The sequence below is a fragment of the Parasteatoda tepidariorum genome, chromosome 10, assembly GCF_043381705.1.
Source record: "Parasteatoda tepidariorum isolate YZ-2023 chromosome 10, CAS_Ptep_4.0, whole genome shotgun sequence".
Taxonomy (NCBI): Eukaryota; Metazoa; Arthropoda; class Arachnida; order Araneae; family Theridiidae; genus Parasteatoda; species Parasteatoda tepidariorum.
The window spans coordinates 2,864,211-2,879,897 of record NC_092213.1 but is presented as its reverse complement, the minus strand read 5'-3'; the positions used below and the strand labels follow the sequence as shown (position 1 = coordinate 2,879,897).

Here is a 15,687-nt window from a genome sequence, read left to right as displayed (position 1 = left end):
AGCATCGTTGTTTTGCCACATGAATTATTTCTATAGTATGAAAATATATCTTATTTATTGTAAGTGTGTGCGTATGTGGTATATGAGTGGAAGAGGCATGGAGTGCGGCGAACGATGACGGAATGTGAAAATAACAACACACCAAATAATAGTTTTTTAAATTTATTGTAACTTTTTTAAAAATTATATATACAACGAATTCTGAAAATATTAGTCAACAATATTAATCTCTTAGTGCAATGGAGTGCACAATATTTTTCGTCATTCCATCTTTAGCCAACACAAATAAACTGGATAGTTTGCCCACTCGAGAGCATGCCACGTAAAATTGTCCGTGTGAAAAACATGGTGTGCTCAAATCTAAGACACAAGCAGACATTGTTTGGCCTTGTCATTGCAAATGCCAATCCAATAGGGAACTGAATGCGTTTAAATTGAATTGGCACATCTGTGCGAATAATAGGGATTCTTGGAAGTAATATACTTTCACCCCTGAATTAGTCATTTAAAATAATGACTTCGATAACGTTGTTCAATAATTTTTTAACGACTAATCGCGTGCCGTTGCACAGCCGTGGTGGGTTCAAAATACGAAGCAAAATAACCGGAGATCCAACTTAGAGTACTAAATTATGCGGTGGTATGCCTGGTAAATCCAATGAGTTTAAAAACTCTGTTGGAAAATTTGCAGCTTCAATGGGATCGCAAACTGCTTCAACGGAATTATAAGTTACCAAGTTACCTGGCAATAACTGTTATATCTTTAAATTCAATTCGCTGACGTCCACATTCTTTGCTGCTAAAATCGCCCTTTCTGCCGGCCACTCATGATGAATGTATTGTGTGTGTACATCGGGAAATATTAGGTTAATGAGAACATCTTGCGAATCAATGATTGTGCAGAAATCGTCCGGTAATTTTATGCATCCAGTCTCATCCTTAGTAAGTTTTCCATCACCGATATCTAACAATTGTTTTGAGAATGCTTCAGCAGATGAATCTTGAAGCATTTGGACACGCATATTTACTTTTAGTTGAACTTTTTCAACATTACGCCACATTGGAGAGGATTTCAAGCAAGCATTGATCTCATCAGCGTGCGGTGAACACGGAAGGATGGGAAGTGTTTGTCTGAAATCACCTGAAAGGAGTAACTGAGTGCCGCCAAATGATTTGATGTCCTGTTCAACGACTCAAGCGAATGTTTGTGTGCCATAGTGCATTCATCCCAGATGATAATTTTACAGTGTTTCAACACTGTGGCCATAGACGATTGCTTTTTTATGTTGCACACTGCATCTGGGTTGTTTTGAATATTTAGTGGCAGCTTAAATACTAAATGAGCTGTTCTGCCTCCATCCAATAAAGTTGCCGCAATGCCATTATTTGATCGTTTTCAGCGAGAATTAGCGAAATAATAAATGTTTTGCCAGTTCCACCAGGTGCATCCAAAAAAAATCCACCTTGTCCTGCCGAAACTTGCGAGCATAATGCGGTCAAAATTGTTCCTTATTCATTAGTGGAACATTGCGAGTAACAATCGCTGCCATTTCTATCGTATTGTATTGAAGTTCATGATTCGTGTCAGCGTTTGATAAATAAGATGCACTTCGATTTGGCGAAGGTATACCGAATGACTGAGTGGCAAGTTGGCAATAATAATGCAAAGATCCTCAATAGCAATCAGTGCTTCATTGTACATAGCATCGCTGAATGTTATCATTAGATCGTTGCAACATGTGCGATGTTAATACCGTATATCATCAGTAATCGAATCTTTGTGATTATCCCATAACGTTTCTATACGGGCCGGGAAACATGTAGTTAATACTATAGCAAATAGTAGACGAATTTGCTTTGCAGTACAGCTCAATGCTGCTTCAGCAAGCATACATTCCCACTGGTTGTCGTCTTCCAGCAAGTGCAAGGCATGCATCTTTATTCGTTGGATGCTGATGTCCATCGACTTTACGTATATCTTGAAATGACAATGAGCCGGTGACATTAACCAACAACAGTCGAAAATAAAAGCACTCAGTCTGCCTTGGATTGACTGTAAATACTCTCCCCAAGGCGCTTGATTTGAATAAACCGGGACAGGCATCAACCGGAGTGCCTTGCTTGCGGGGTGTCCATTTTTTCGTTTGAGACCATGTGAAATAGTGTGGTACTTCTGAGTCGAGTAATATCCGTGCAAAGGCACCAAAAGCATCTGCACGATTACACAATTCAAAAAAATTCGGTGAGTGTAGTTTTTGGTTGATTTATAGCTCGGTCAATCGCAGTCACGTTCATGAAATATACGCTCTGACAGTTTTGGCTAATGGTTGGATCCCGTTCATGAATTGGGAATCCAAAGATACGCCAAACAGCTTCATTGGAGCTGATGTACCGGCCAATTCGGTACAGCGTTATTTCGTCGTTGTTATTCACTGGAAGAGCAGTCACATTGGTATTTTCAACTCGAAATACTGCCATATCACTGTCTTTAATCATATGCTTGCAAATATATTTGATGCTCTTCTTTTAAGGATGAGCATAAGTATTAGAGTTTAATATGACTTGTTGCAACGTGTGTGAAGATTGTTTTTGATTTATTATGTTTCTATGTCTAGTTTGGATCCGAATACGATTAAATAAAGATATATTTAAAATATACGTTAAATTTGTCCAAAAAAAGAAAAAATATTAGTTATAAACCTATTCTCAGACCTACTGAATATACATATAAAATTTCATCAAAATCGGTCAAGCCGTTTCGGAGGAGTTTAAACACTAAAACTGTGACAAGAGATTTTTATATATATAGATAATAAGAGGGTAGATAAAACTATCACTGTTTAAAAGGGTAACATTCACGATTCTGTGACATATTTTACATTTTGTATAACTGGCAGCTATATACGTAATTTAAACAAAGAAAAAAATTTATTCACTTCTTGCTTCATGAGAGAGTTTTATGAGGCCCACTATACACTGAGATATACCTCAGTGACTTATTTTCACAACTTTAATCTGATTTGTTTTTCCGGAAAAGACATTTGACAATTTCCGCAGTTTTTAGATATCACACGTATGAAAATATACATATAGTAATGAAATCATTTGCCAATGTAGATAAATGTTATGAAAACTAATTACAGTATACTCTTCATATCTCGAACTTTGATACAGTGGCGCTCACCTACTTAAGGACTGTGTTTTCAAAATAAATGCGTCATTATATTGGATGAATATTATGTTTTGATCAAGATATCTATAATGACGAATTCTACCTTAGTTAAACTTCAATCCTCAAATAATTCATTCGTGTTCATAAGAATTTTCATAAAAGTATTTCGTGCTCATAAAAGTATTTCATAAAAGTTTATTTAAAAAATATAGTATTTTGTTAAGTTTCTTATACTTAAGGACAGTTCGCCTAATCAGGAGTTATTGAACGATTACAATCAATTTATCGATCAATGTAAGTGTAATTTACTACATTATATTTGTTTGATGCTTTAAAACATTAAATTAATATTATTTTTTCTCTTTTTTAGTACAAATTTTAACATTATTATGAGTAAAGGAAAAACTGTTAGCAATGAACAGAGATGTTGAATAGATACTCTGAGAAAAGAAGGTTCAAGCATTAGAGAAATTGGCAGGCGGTTAAAATTATCAAAAGCAGCAGTTTTCCAAGCATTGAAATCTATTCAAGTGACCAAAAGTATTGAAAAAGCATCCCGAAAACCACGTCCTCGCAAAACTACCGAACGAGAAGATCGAATTTCTGAGCTGATCGTCACAAAACCGCTCCGGACTTCAGAAAAGAATTCGTTGAATTAACAGGCAAGCACGTAAGCATTAATACTATCAAACGGCGTTTAAATGAGTTTCGGCTTATGGGTCGCATATGTAGGAAAAAACCGTTGATGTCAAAGAAGAATATAGCAGCTCAATTAGCTTTTGCAAAAAGACACTGAAACTGGACATCGGCTGACTGGAATCGAGTTATATTTACAGACGAATCGAAGTTCAACAGAATGGGCCCAGATGGCAAAAGTTATGTGAGGCGTCGAGTCGATGAAGAATTTAATGTATGGTGTACAAAATCAACTGTAAAAGGTGGAGGCGGCTAGGTGATGGTGCGGGGTGCAATGGTAGGCGGACCACATCGTGATCCACCTAATGTTCACGATGTGGTCCAATTCACAAAATCGAAGGCATTATGGATCAGCATGTGTATGTGGACATTATCAAGACTGTTTTTCTGCCTTATTACAGGAAACTTCGCTCAAGAAAACCAATCATGCAAGCAGATAATGATCCAAAGCACACGAGCAAAACTGCGAAGGCCTTCTTGTCAAGCAAGAAAATTGAGGTCTTGCAGTGGCCTTCCCAATCACCCGATCTCAACCCGATCGAAATACTGTGGATAGATGTGGATAAATATGTGAAACAGCAAAAACCAAAAAATTTAGATGATTTATGGAAATGTGTCCAAGAAGGCTGGGCAGCTATACCTCCTGAGCGATGTCAAAGATTAGTAGATTCGATGCCTCGTAGATGTGAAGCAGTAATTGCCGCAAAAGGCTTTCCGACTAAATGCTAGCTCCAAATCTTTATTTTTTGTTAAATTTTTTACATTGTTATTAATTTTACTAACGATTAAGAAATATTTATTTTGTTGTCCTTAAGTATGCGGAATGCATATTTTTTCTAAAATGTTACATAATTTAAGTATAACAGTTAGATAAATGATTTTCATTGTGAAAATATATTAAAATTAAGTTATATGTTCCAATATATAATTATCAATTCAATAAACTTATGCGTGAACATTAAATTTTGGATTTTACTTCTCATAAAGACATGTCCTTAAGTACGTGAGAGCCACTGTATCTCGAAAAACCTGTTACATCAAAAAAATATTTTTCCTCTTGGCATTATACATCCACCTAATGTTAATATGAATTCCGATGTCGAAATTTTTTTTCTTCTCAAAAACTTGCTATGTCAAATTTTTTGTTCGAAATTTAAAATTAATTTTTTGAAAAAAAATCACAATTTATGTTCATTGTAAACCAATTCTTTTCTATATAATGCATAATTGTTCTTGTTTTCATTTTAAAAATAAAATAGAATAAAATAAAAATAAAATAAGTCAACTATATATTTATCAGTAGTTATTCATATATTTCCTGACTCTACTTTTTGGAGTAATATTTTAGAATACATTTGTTTACTTTTTTAAAACACATTTAGTTCTGAACTCAATATCTCGAAATTTTTTTAGCATCCCTTCAACTTTGAGCTACCGAGGGTATAGACTTAGACTTAGAGGTTGGGCAGCTCCAAAGAGCAGGGCAGATCGACCAGAGGTCTATTGTACCCAAATCCTAAATCATGATTAGCATGAAAGCCCTATAGCTGAAATAAAATTCAGCAAACATCTTACAGGAATATCATGTAGTTCCCAGGTTTTAATGCAATGCTGCCCCAAATGCTCAAATCTTTGAGCAGAATAGACCTCACAATCACAAAGTATATATCGTGATGTTTCTTCTTCAAGATGACAACCTCGACAAAGAGAATTGGATTCAATTCCTATTATGTATAGGTGTCTCCTGAGGATGCAGTGTCCAGTAAGAAGACCGATGATCTTCCTCAAACTGTTTCTATTAAGCTTTAAAAGCTCTTTTTGACGTACACTAGGACAGTCATGATTCAGCTCCTTAGCTTGTCTCTGATCGTCAGCCATTGCTCAAAATTGCTCATTGCTCATGAGCCATTGCTCATGAGCAATTTTGCCATAGAGCTTGAATATAAATACCTTAAAAGAGGTGAGAGAAATTCTCAATGCAGGTTCAGGGCCCCAGAAAATTGCATTAGAGCCAGCCCATGCTGCTTCATCAACTAGCTCATTTCCAAGAATACCCATATGTCCAGATATCTAATGCAGATATACCCTGCGATGAGTAGATAGGTCACAGAGGACCGAAAAGCATCCCCACACTAGCAAAGAGGTGAATGTACACTTTGACAGTGATAGGAGAGCAGACTGACTGTCGGAACAGATGCGGATAGTCATATTATGTTATCCCCTGTCTGAGCAAATCTTACAGCACAAGATGATGGCATAGACCTCAGCCTGAAAAACAGTGTCATAGCTATCCAAGGGAAAGTGAAGTTTGGTACCATCATTGGAACAATAAATTCCTACTCCTGATTTCAGACCAGGCCTTGAACCATAAGTGTACCATATTAGACCATTTAAGCCACCGAGGAGAATTGAACCATTCATCTCTAGTAGGAAAATGGATCTTGAAAGGCTTGTGAAAAGTTTTAGTGACATATAATCACTAGGCATAATAAAAGAGCAGGGGTCTGTCTAGCTTTTTCTGAGAGGTACCTATTTTGTGAAAATGTCGACATAATTTGTGAATATTAAAAATTATATTTTTAAAAAATCAACACAAAATTATAGATTTAGCGTTTCTTACGAGACACAGAAACAAAATTTTAAGAAAAAGTATTTTGTGAAACTAACATTTTTCCTTAAGTTGAATTTGTGAAGGTACAGCTAAACGGTAGTAAATTTGGCTTGGACAGACCCCTGAAGAGGGTATATCCATCACTTGTGAAACAAGATAACCCCATGACAAGTGTTTGGAAGTGTTGGACTCTTTCCATAGGCTAAGGTGCATAAGAGGCTTCATGCCTGTCTTAGCTTCAACTTCAATACGTAAGTTTAATGGAAGAAGCCCATGTAAGCTCTCAAGAGCAGCTGTGGGAGTGGTCCTAAAACAGCCTGACAGGGCTACACAGACCATTCTTGTATTTTCGAGGGTATACTGTACATATTAGCAAGACATTTGCATAGCACTGTTAAGCATATTTGCCAAAATAAGGGTATAAGAATAATTTACACACACAACAAGAAAAGGAGTAGACCCTGTCAGAACGCACAGATTAGAATTATTTTTTTGGTAGATGGGGAGAAAAATTATAAAGGCTAAAAGGAAATAAAAATAAGGAAACTTAAGTAAATAAAACTTTGATAATTGTTGATCAAAAATTATATACAATAATTTTAGATTCTACTCTTCCATACCACTTGCATTCTGGTAAAAATTTTGTTATCATTGCAATATTGGTTATAAACCATGTAAAATAATTAAAATTATTTGAAAAAAAAATTTGCCCTGTAAATAATCATTCAGTCACTACAACAAGTTCACTACAGAGAATTATCTGTTAACCAAAATTACGTAGAACATTTAAAAGATATACTAACGCTTTTCTTCGTTCATCAGGCAAACTCCTATTCACAGGAATTCTATCACTCGCAAGTAGATTAAATTTGTTGATGTAAAAAAGTGTCTTGCTTCTTTCTCTTTCAGATGGTAATACAAAATAAGCCTCACCCATGGCCCCAGCATTTTTTAATGGAGCATATCCATTGGTGTTTAAAATTTCTAGGGGGAAAAAATTACAGTTATTAAGCAATGATAAATAGTAAAATAAATCATTCATTAAAAATATTTGGATACTACTAGGGTGATAAATATTTAAGTAATAATAACTTTAAGAAATAAATACTTTATTTCATTTGCAAAAGATTGCTTTATAGCATCATGGTTCTCCCTTGGAATAAAAAAGAGCACTCTAAGTTTTGAAAAGGCACTCTTCAACACTGTAAAAATTTATCAAAATGTGTCCTATCATGAAATAACTGAATATGATAATCAATTTCAACAATTTTTAAATTACACGCTTATACTATTTTATGTGTATATCTAAAAAATCTTTCATTATTAGAATAAGGGAAAAATTCGTAGTTTATTAAAATAATCAAAGGCATGCTAATACATAATATTACTGGGAATAAATTTAAAAAAAAAAACTATTAATTGATAAACAACTTGAAAGAATTGTATATAATTTAAGGTGAAAATTATGAGAAAATAAACATTAAAAAATACATTTTTTAAAATTAAAAAAAAAGAGTTATTTATTTAAAAAATAATTTTAAAAATTAAAATCATTAAAAACTTATTAATATCCCCCCCCCCCTGAAAAAAGAGATACTGATAAAAATTTAAGCAGTTGAGAATAATCCTAACAAAGAAAATATTTGTAATAGTATTCAGAACTAAACCTATAAAAGCAGATAATTTTACCAATGTGTAATTATTATTTAAACCAGTGAATTAATTTAAAAAAAAAAAGGAATATGAATGAAAAGGCAGTGTTTTTAAGAGATGGGTGGTTTATTTTTACAAAAAAGGACACATTTATAGGGATCCAAGGGAAGGGAGAGCGAACCACCCTTCTAAATGCACTTAGGGAGAACACTGTTAGAATGACGACCACATGTTTATTACTTAGTTCACATATAAAAAGTTGGCATGATTTTTAATAGTTTGAATTAGGTAAACATTCAACATCAATGTATATAATTTTACTTTTTGATATTTTTAATTAAATTTTCTTCTAAATAGGAATATATTTAAAATGAACAAATTCCATTTAAATCATATAAATAAGAATCAATAAGAATGCAAACTACAAATACAAATTTTCTTTAATATGAAAAATGAATGAATATAAAATTAGTATATGACAGAAAAAAAAATACTGAACAGCTTACCATCAGTCAAATTGGGGGTTGGGTTCCAAGGTAAATCATTTCCAATATAATGCCCGACAATTACATGAATTCCTCGTTTATCAATATATTCCTCTTGTCCATTAGCCTTCTTAACATGAGGTGGTTCAAACTCATCATCTAACATGAAGTGAGATTTGAAGAAGACAATGACCATTAAAAATAACGGAATTAAGCAAATAAAACCCAAACATTTTATTTTTCTTTTCCATATCCTCCATAGCTTCATTACAAATCACTGAAATATAATTATAATACTTCAAATTAATTGGTAAATAAAACAGATTATAATTGTATCAGGAGTACAAATGAGTTCGATCCGTTTATTTGTGGTCAAATATGCATTTATTTCAGAACAAAATAAATGAGCAGATTAATCAAAGTATTGTCCATCGCTGGCTAACTACTTTTTCCCACCTCTCAGACAATTTTCGAATTCCATCTCAAAAGAATGTCTCATCTTTTGAGGCGATCCAAGTTAGGAGCCAATTTTCGATTTCTGCCAAAGAAGTGAACCGGTGAACTGCCAAATCGTGCTGCATCCGTTGGAACAACCAATAACCAGAAGGAGCAATGCCCGGCAAATATGGCGAGTGCGATAAAACATCCCACTTTAGCGTCTACAAGCATTCGATGTGCTTCAGCTAAACTTTTCCTCCAATTAAAGCAGAAACACAAAACCTCCCGCAAATGCTGCTTAGTTACCACAAAATTTGACATATTCAACAAAGGATTTTTGTATGAAACTCAAAGCGATATAAAGTTAATATTATTGACAGATGTCTAACCTCTCTGAAACCACCAAAACCAGCTGCCACTATGAAACAATCATAACAGCCAGAGTCATCTTTTGAAAACGGACCGAACTAATTTTTACTCCCAATATTAAAATAAAACATTGTGTGACATTTAAAAGCTCAAAAAATAATGTATGTATATGGTGCAGAAATGAATTACTAGAGGTATATAGTGCTCTAATTGCTGTTGTTTACTAGTGCCTAGAATAGCATTCACAGTTAGTTTCAGATAGCTATGCAAACTGTGCTTGCTTACCAGATACTGAAACATAGTAGTCTAATATTCTTTTAAGCTATATGCTAATATATAATCCAAAATTGTCTAGTATTTTGATAACACTCAAATTGCAACTTAAATATCCTAAGTTGGTTAAAAAAATAAATTTAGTAATGTGTAAATAATTTATATATTTAGTATATGTAAAAATATACTAAATTTATAAAGTAAAAAGAATATAATCCTATTGTTTTTTTTTAATTAAAAATATTGACGTTAAAAAAAAATTTATTACACTTACAAATAGTATTGTGCTGATATTAACCACTTATAAACAGGATTTGTTGATTTAAATCATGATTTAAATCAAATGATTTTTTTAAAGAAATCATTGATTTAAATTAACTGATTTTTTTTATATATATATTGATTTTAAAAGTTAAAAAACAGTGTTTCAATTATTGATACTTTTATTATTTTCTTATCTTAGTTTTAAAATTTATTTTAAATAAATTGCTATAATTAATTTTAGTTAACGAAATTACTTTCTTTCTTGATGTGCGTTAAATTCCTACACATTTGAAATTACATTTTTAAAAATCTATCGATTCTTGAGATTGAAAGTACAGATTAAAGTAAACATTTAATGCTGTCTGACTTAATATAGACTTGCATAGCTGTAGAAAGTAATTAATAAACATGAATTTCTTCCAAAAAAAATGCAAATAATGTTAATTACAATTCTACCTTTTGATTGAAAAAGCATGGAATTAAAACCTACATTATATTTTATTGATGTAGGATTAAAAATGAATATTTTAATATAAAAATATATAGATTAAATATTTATTTATTTTTTGATGAATGACTACATTTATAAACAAAATCTGTTACATTTATTTTGTCATTTTAAAAATCAAGAGGGAAAAAAAGAAATCACAATTTCAAATTAAAATTATGGTTCGCTAATTGAAACTTTGCTTTAATAGTTAAAGTACAGGGGTCTATCCAAGCCAAACTTACCTTCACAAATTCAACTTTAGGAAAAACTGTAGAATAATTTCACGAAATACTTTTTCTTAAAATTTTATTTTTGGGTCTCGTAAGAAACGATAAATCCATATTTTTACAATATTTTTGTGTTGAATTTTTAATATAATTTTTTATTTCGCAAATTATACCTAAATTTTCACAAAATAGGTGCCTTTCAGAAAAACCTAAACAGAACCCTGATGTACTTCTTAAATTCTCTATTTCATCTAGTCTTTAAATTTCAATCATGCATTTGTTCCAAAATGATTGCCATGCATTCAAAGCTATGTATTATAACGAAAAATTATTTTAGTAAGTTAGAGCTCCTAAAATATTGTTATAATATAGTTTTAATGTTAATTTAATTTTGACTAAACATTTATAAATTATTTTTAATCATAAATTAAATTTCTTACAGTGTATTTGAATAAAAAAAAAATCAGATTTAAATAAAAAAAAATCGGATTATTTTTATTTTTTTTAAAAAAATCAAAAAAATCACGAACCCTGCTTATAAATGACACATAGTAAGCATTAAAATTTAAAATTAAGCACAATTTGTTACAAATGACTTAATGTTTGTGAATAAATCAATAAAAAATTAAACCTGAGAACGGTGATAGGTGCTTACTAATAGTGTTCACACACTTGCGCACTTCTCCATGAAAGCTATACATTGAATTTGCAGAAAATTTCATCCTTCAAACTGACATAAGAACATGTCTGTTTAATTTCTTAAACTCAAATATTAAGTTTAATTTTTGAAAATTAATATTGCGAGTGATAAATCAATCATCTGTATTTTGATTGGTGTTTGTTTCAATGAAGTATGAGGATTGCATTTATGCATTTAAGCAGGGGTCTGCCCAGGCCAAATTTACTACCGTTTAGCGGTACCTTCACAAAAAACTTTTTCTTAAAATATTATTTTTGTATCCCGTAAGAAACAATAAATTCATATTTTTTTGTTGATTTTTTAATATAATTTTTAATTTTTCACAAATTATGTCTAAATTTTCACAAAATAGGTACCCCTCAGAAAAATCTAGACAGACCCCTGATTTAAGTTTGAGAAATATATAAAAATATTTTCCGACTTTAATTCAGCAGGAATCAAAAATGACTAAACCTGAATTTATGTATTCATTTTGTACATTCATTCATTGGGACTTTGTGGTGTCATTTATGAGTTATTTAAGATACGTTGTTATCTGAGTTTTTTTTAACAATAAATTAGTTTGTTTTATTAAGTTCTATGAGTTACTTTAAATTTATGAGTTATTTAATTATTTTTCTTTTAATGCAATTATTTCATTACTATTGCTAAATGACTGGCTAATAATTTGAAGTCCTCAGCATGGACTCTGCTTTTAGTATTGCAAATAGTATTGCAAATAAATAGATAAGTATTATTGCATTCCAGAAATCTCTAACTTAAATACTCGTTTTTCATGTTTAGTAGAAAATTTAGACATTAGTATGACAACTGCGAAAGAAAATTAAAATAAATATACAGTGTTCTCCCAAAGTATTTTTTGAAGGACGGCTGGTCCTGTCTGCCTTTTGATGCGCCCTATTTGCCCATTGCGTAAAAATAAGTTATCATCTCTTAAAAACACTGCCTTTTTATTCATATTCCATTTTTAAAAAAATTCATTGTTTAAATTTATCATTGTTTAAATTCATTGGTAAAATTATCTGTATTTATAGTGTTAATTCTGATTACTATACCAAATATTTATTTTGTATAGAGTATTCTCAACTGGTTAAATTTTTATAAGTTTATCTTTTTCCGAGGTATATTAATAAATTTTTCACAGTGTTAATTGAGCGCCCCTTCAAAACTCTAAGTGCCTTTTTCTGAGAGGAAGCGCAGTCCTTTTTTATTCCCAGGAGAACTCTGAATATATTACTTAAATAATTACATTAAGCAATTCAATTAATACATTATTATTTACCAAAGTTATCATTGAAACAAAAATCACTCAAAGATTGTGGAAAACTGACATAAATATTTTAGCATAAAATTACACATAATACAGGTAAAATAAATTACTTAGAAGTATTAAAAAAAAAAATAATAATTCATTAAAATTTTTCAGAATTCAAATTAACAAGAGAATCTTGAAAATTCCTATTAAAACAAAATTAAAAAGCACAGTTGAAAATATTGGATAAATACAAATTTGCTGCTTCTGGGGTAAAATATGCCCCATTAAAGTTCATTTAAAAAACAAAAAGTTTCAAGCTGATATGTATTCATAATGTGATTAGACTATTTGTTAAAGTCCCAGCTGGAACAATTGAATTTTATTGCTTACTTTACTTTTCTAAAAAGGTTGATAACTATTTAATATGTTTTATTTAATTTATAAATTGTTATTTTTTTAAATTAATTTTTTAAAAAAAATTAAGTATTTTAAAAAATAAAATTTAAAAAAAAATTATATATATAAAAATTTTTAGTTTAAATATATGGGTTATTTTTAAAAAAAAATTACAAAATGTTAATATAAATCTTAAACTTCAAAAATTTTTAACTACATTTTCTTAATTTAATTGTGTAGTTTAAAAAATTATAAAAAAAAATTTAATTTCAGTTTCAAAATAAAAATTTTTTTTTAAATAACCCACATATTTTAATTCTAAAAATAAATGCCGATTATTTTTTTGTTTTTAAAAATGAAAAAAAAAAATAAAAATTCAGATAAAAAATATAATAATTTATAAATGGAATAAAACATATTTAATAGCTGTCAACCTTTTTCGAAAAGAAAATTAGGATACTTTTCCATTTCGCTAGCGATTAACTCACCAATGAAATGCCACTGGCTTTGTCAATTTTTGTAAACAGACATTTTGACATTCCATTTTTTTTAAACACGTCTCAAGCTGTAACCAGATTTGAAAACTCACAGACAAGTTAGGAAATATGAATATTTTTTTTCTGTTTGTGAAAAACATAATGGCTAATAAAATTCTACTAATTTATAATTTGATAAAAAAACAATTTCAAAAAAAAATATTTCATTTTAATGAAGCAAGTGTATTTTTGAATCGTAGTGAACATAAAATATTAAAAAAAAAATTCTAATATGGCATAAAAAAAGCTGCTTAAAGATAAATTCAGATTAACTGTATTTAAAGAGTGATTTTTTAACAAATGAGAAAGTTAAATAATTCAATATGAATTATTAGTCAACCTGTAGTTGAAGTAAGACATATAGCAAAATAATTTATTTTGTCATTCAGTTTAATATTTATATAAAAATAATTTTAAAAACTAATTCCGTGATTTGTTTATTTTTCAAAAATTATTATTAAAAGTTATTTTGCAATACAACAAAAATTATTTTGTTATTTTTTAAAAATTATGCAAACATTATTTCTATTCCATTTTCAATAATTTTAAACCTTCATTTTCCGATATTTTTGTAAAACAATTTTTAACAACAGTAATACAGTTTATAATGCATTGCTATGATTTATTTTTAAGATTATTTCAATTATAGGTACATTAAAAAATGTAATCATAAACTTAAGTTCTTAAAAGCGTCTTTAAAAATTCCAGTAAAAAAATCCGATTTAAATAAAATAAAGAATTACTTATTTTAAAAATTTTTTTAAAAAATCGCTTACTCAGCAAGCAATACTTAGCTTTTTCAATTTATCATAATAAGTTTCATTTTAATGATGCTTACAGAGATTTTATAAAATTTATTTGCTATTTGAGTATCAAAATGTATTGTTACCAATCTTTATCAGACACATAAGAGATATTTAAATTTTCTGTAACACCTGTTAATTTAAATGATTATTTTGTAAACAAAAGCAAGAGTAAATTTTGATAGCGTGCAAAACATTACTAAATAAGCGATCATATTAAAAACGGAACTAAAAACAAATTTAAGGAAGAGGAATTTTGTCACTAACAAGACAGTTGCACAGAAAAAATTTTTTTACCTAAATTTCTGGATATCAAAATTTTTTCCAACTAATTCTGAGAAGAAAAGTAAAATACATGCCCTTATTTGAAATAATTCTATTCCAAAGAGCAAAATCAGCGAACCAAAAATATCTATTCAGTGTCAAACAAATAGCAAATAAATAAAATTGTCGAAGTCCACTTGATGAATGAGTTTAGGAATTTTCCATCAACAGGTTTTTTTTTTAGTAGTTTGATTTGGGAAGAGGACGTTACCCAGACAACACCTTCGCAACATTAGAAAACACGTTTCCGGTTGACAATTTCTTCACAAAAATGATTTCTTTAATGGAATTAGTTCTTTTTCTAAATTTGTTTAATAAGTCGTAGCGCCACCTACAAATTTTTATACATATGATTATTAATCACTTTTTTTTATATCTTTAATTACTCATATTTTGAATCAAAATAAATAAAAACGTTTAATTTAAAAGTTTGTATGAGCAAATAAATATTTAAACCTCATAATTTTTAATACAAAAAAAAGCCTCAAATTATTTTACAGCCAATGATTTTTTATTAATACTTTCTATTATTAAAATATACAATCAACTATATTTGATGATAAAAAACTTCATTTGCTTCTTGAAAGCGAAAAAAATATGCCTTCCGCTTTAGTTTCTTGGAATTATTAATTTAATACAATCAACTACTTTAGAACTTTAATTTCTAAACTAAAATTGAAATATATATAAATATAAACAAAAGAACTCAATTTTTATTTTATCAAAATAAATTTTTTAAGAAAATACTACAAATTAATTTTGAGAAAACCTTCATTAGTAATATAACTTTACTTCATTTTGACTAATGGAAATCAATCATATTATCTGAACAGCATTCTTCATTCATTATATGAGAAACATGGGTATCTTCTAATAAATATATTTTTATAGGGAGGGGAGACCACCTTGTACTGCTATTATATATATATATATATATATACGGTTTTCTGCGATACACACTTCTGTAAAAAAAAATGCAAAGTGAACCTAGCCTT

General features: G+C 29.7%; 1 protein-coding gene across 1 annotated transcript in view; it reads right to left on the bottom strand.

Moving 5' to 3' along the window:
- LOC107436969 (polypeptide N-acetylgalactosaminyltransferase 13) overlaps positions 1-14,936 on the bottom strand; it is a gene marked incomplete in the record, with an annotated part of 43,241 nt that extends 28,305 nt beyond the window's left edge. The window contains 3 exon segments of the mRNA XM_043041299.2: positions 7,283-7,463; positions 8,639-8,894; positions 14,666-14,936. Of these exon segments, the coding sequence (XP_042897233.1) occupies positions 7,283-7,463; positions 8,639-8,885 (428 nt within the window).
- Positions 14,937-15,687: the final 751 nt, after the last annotated feature.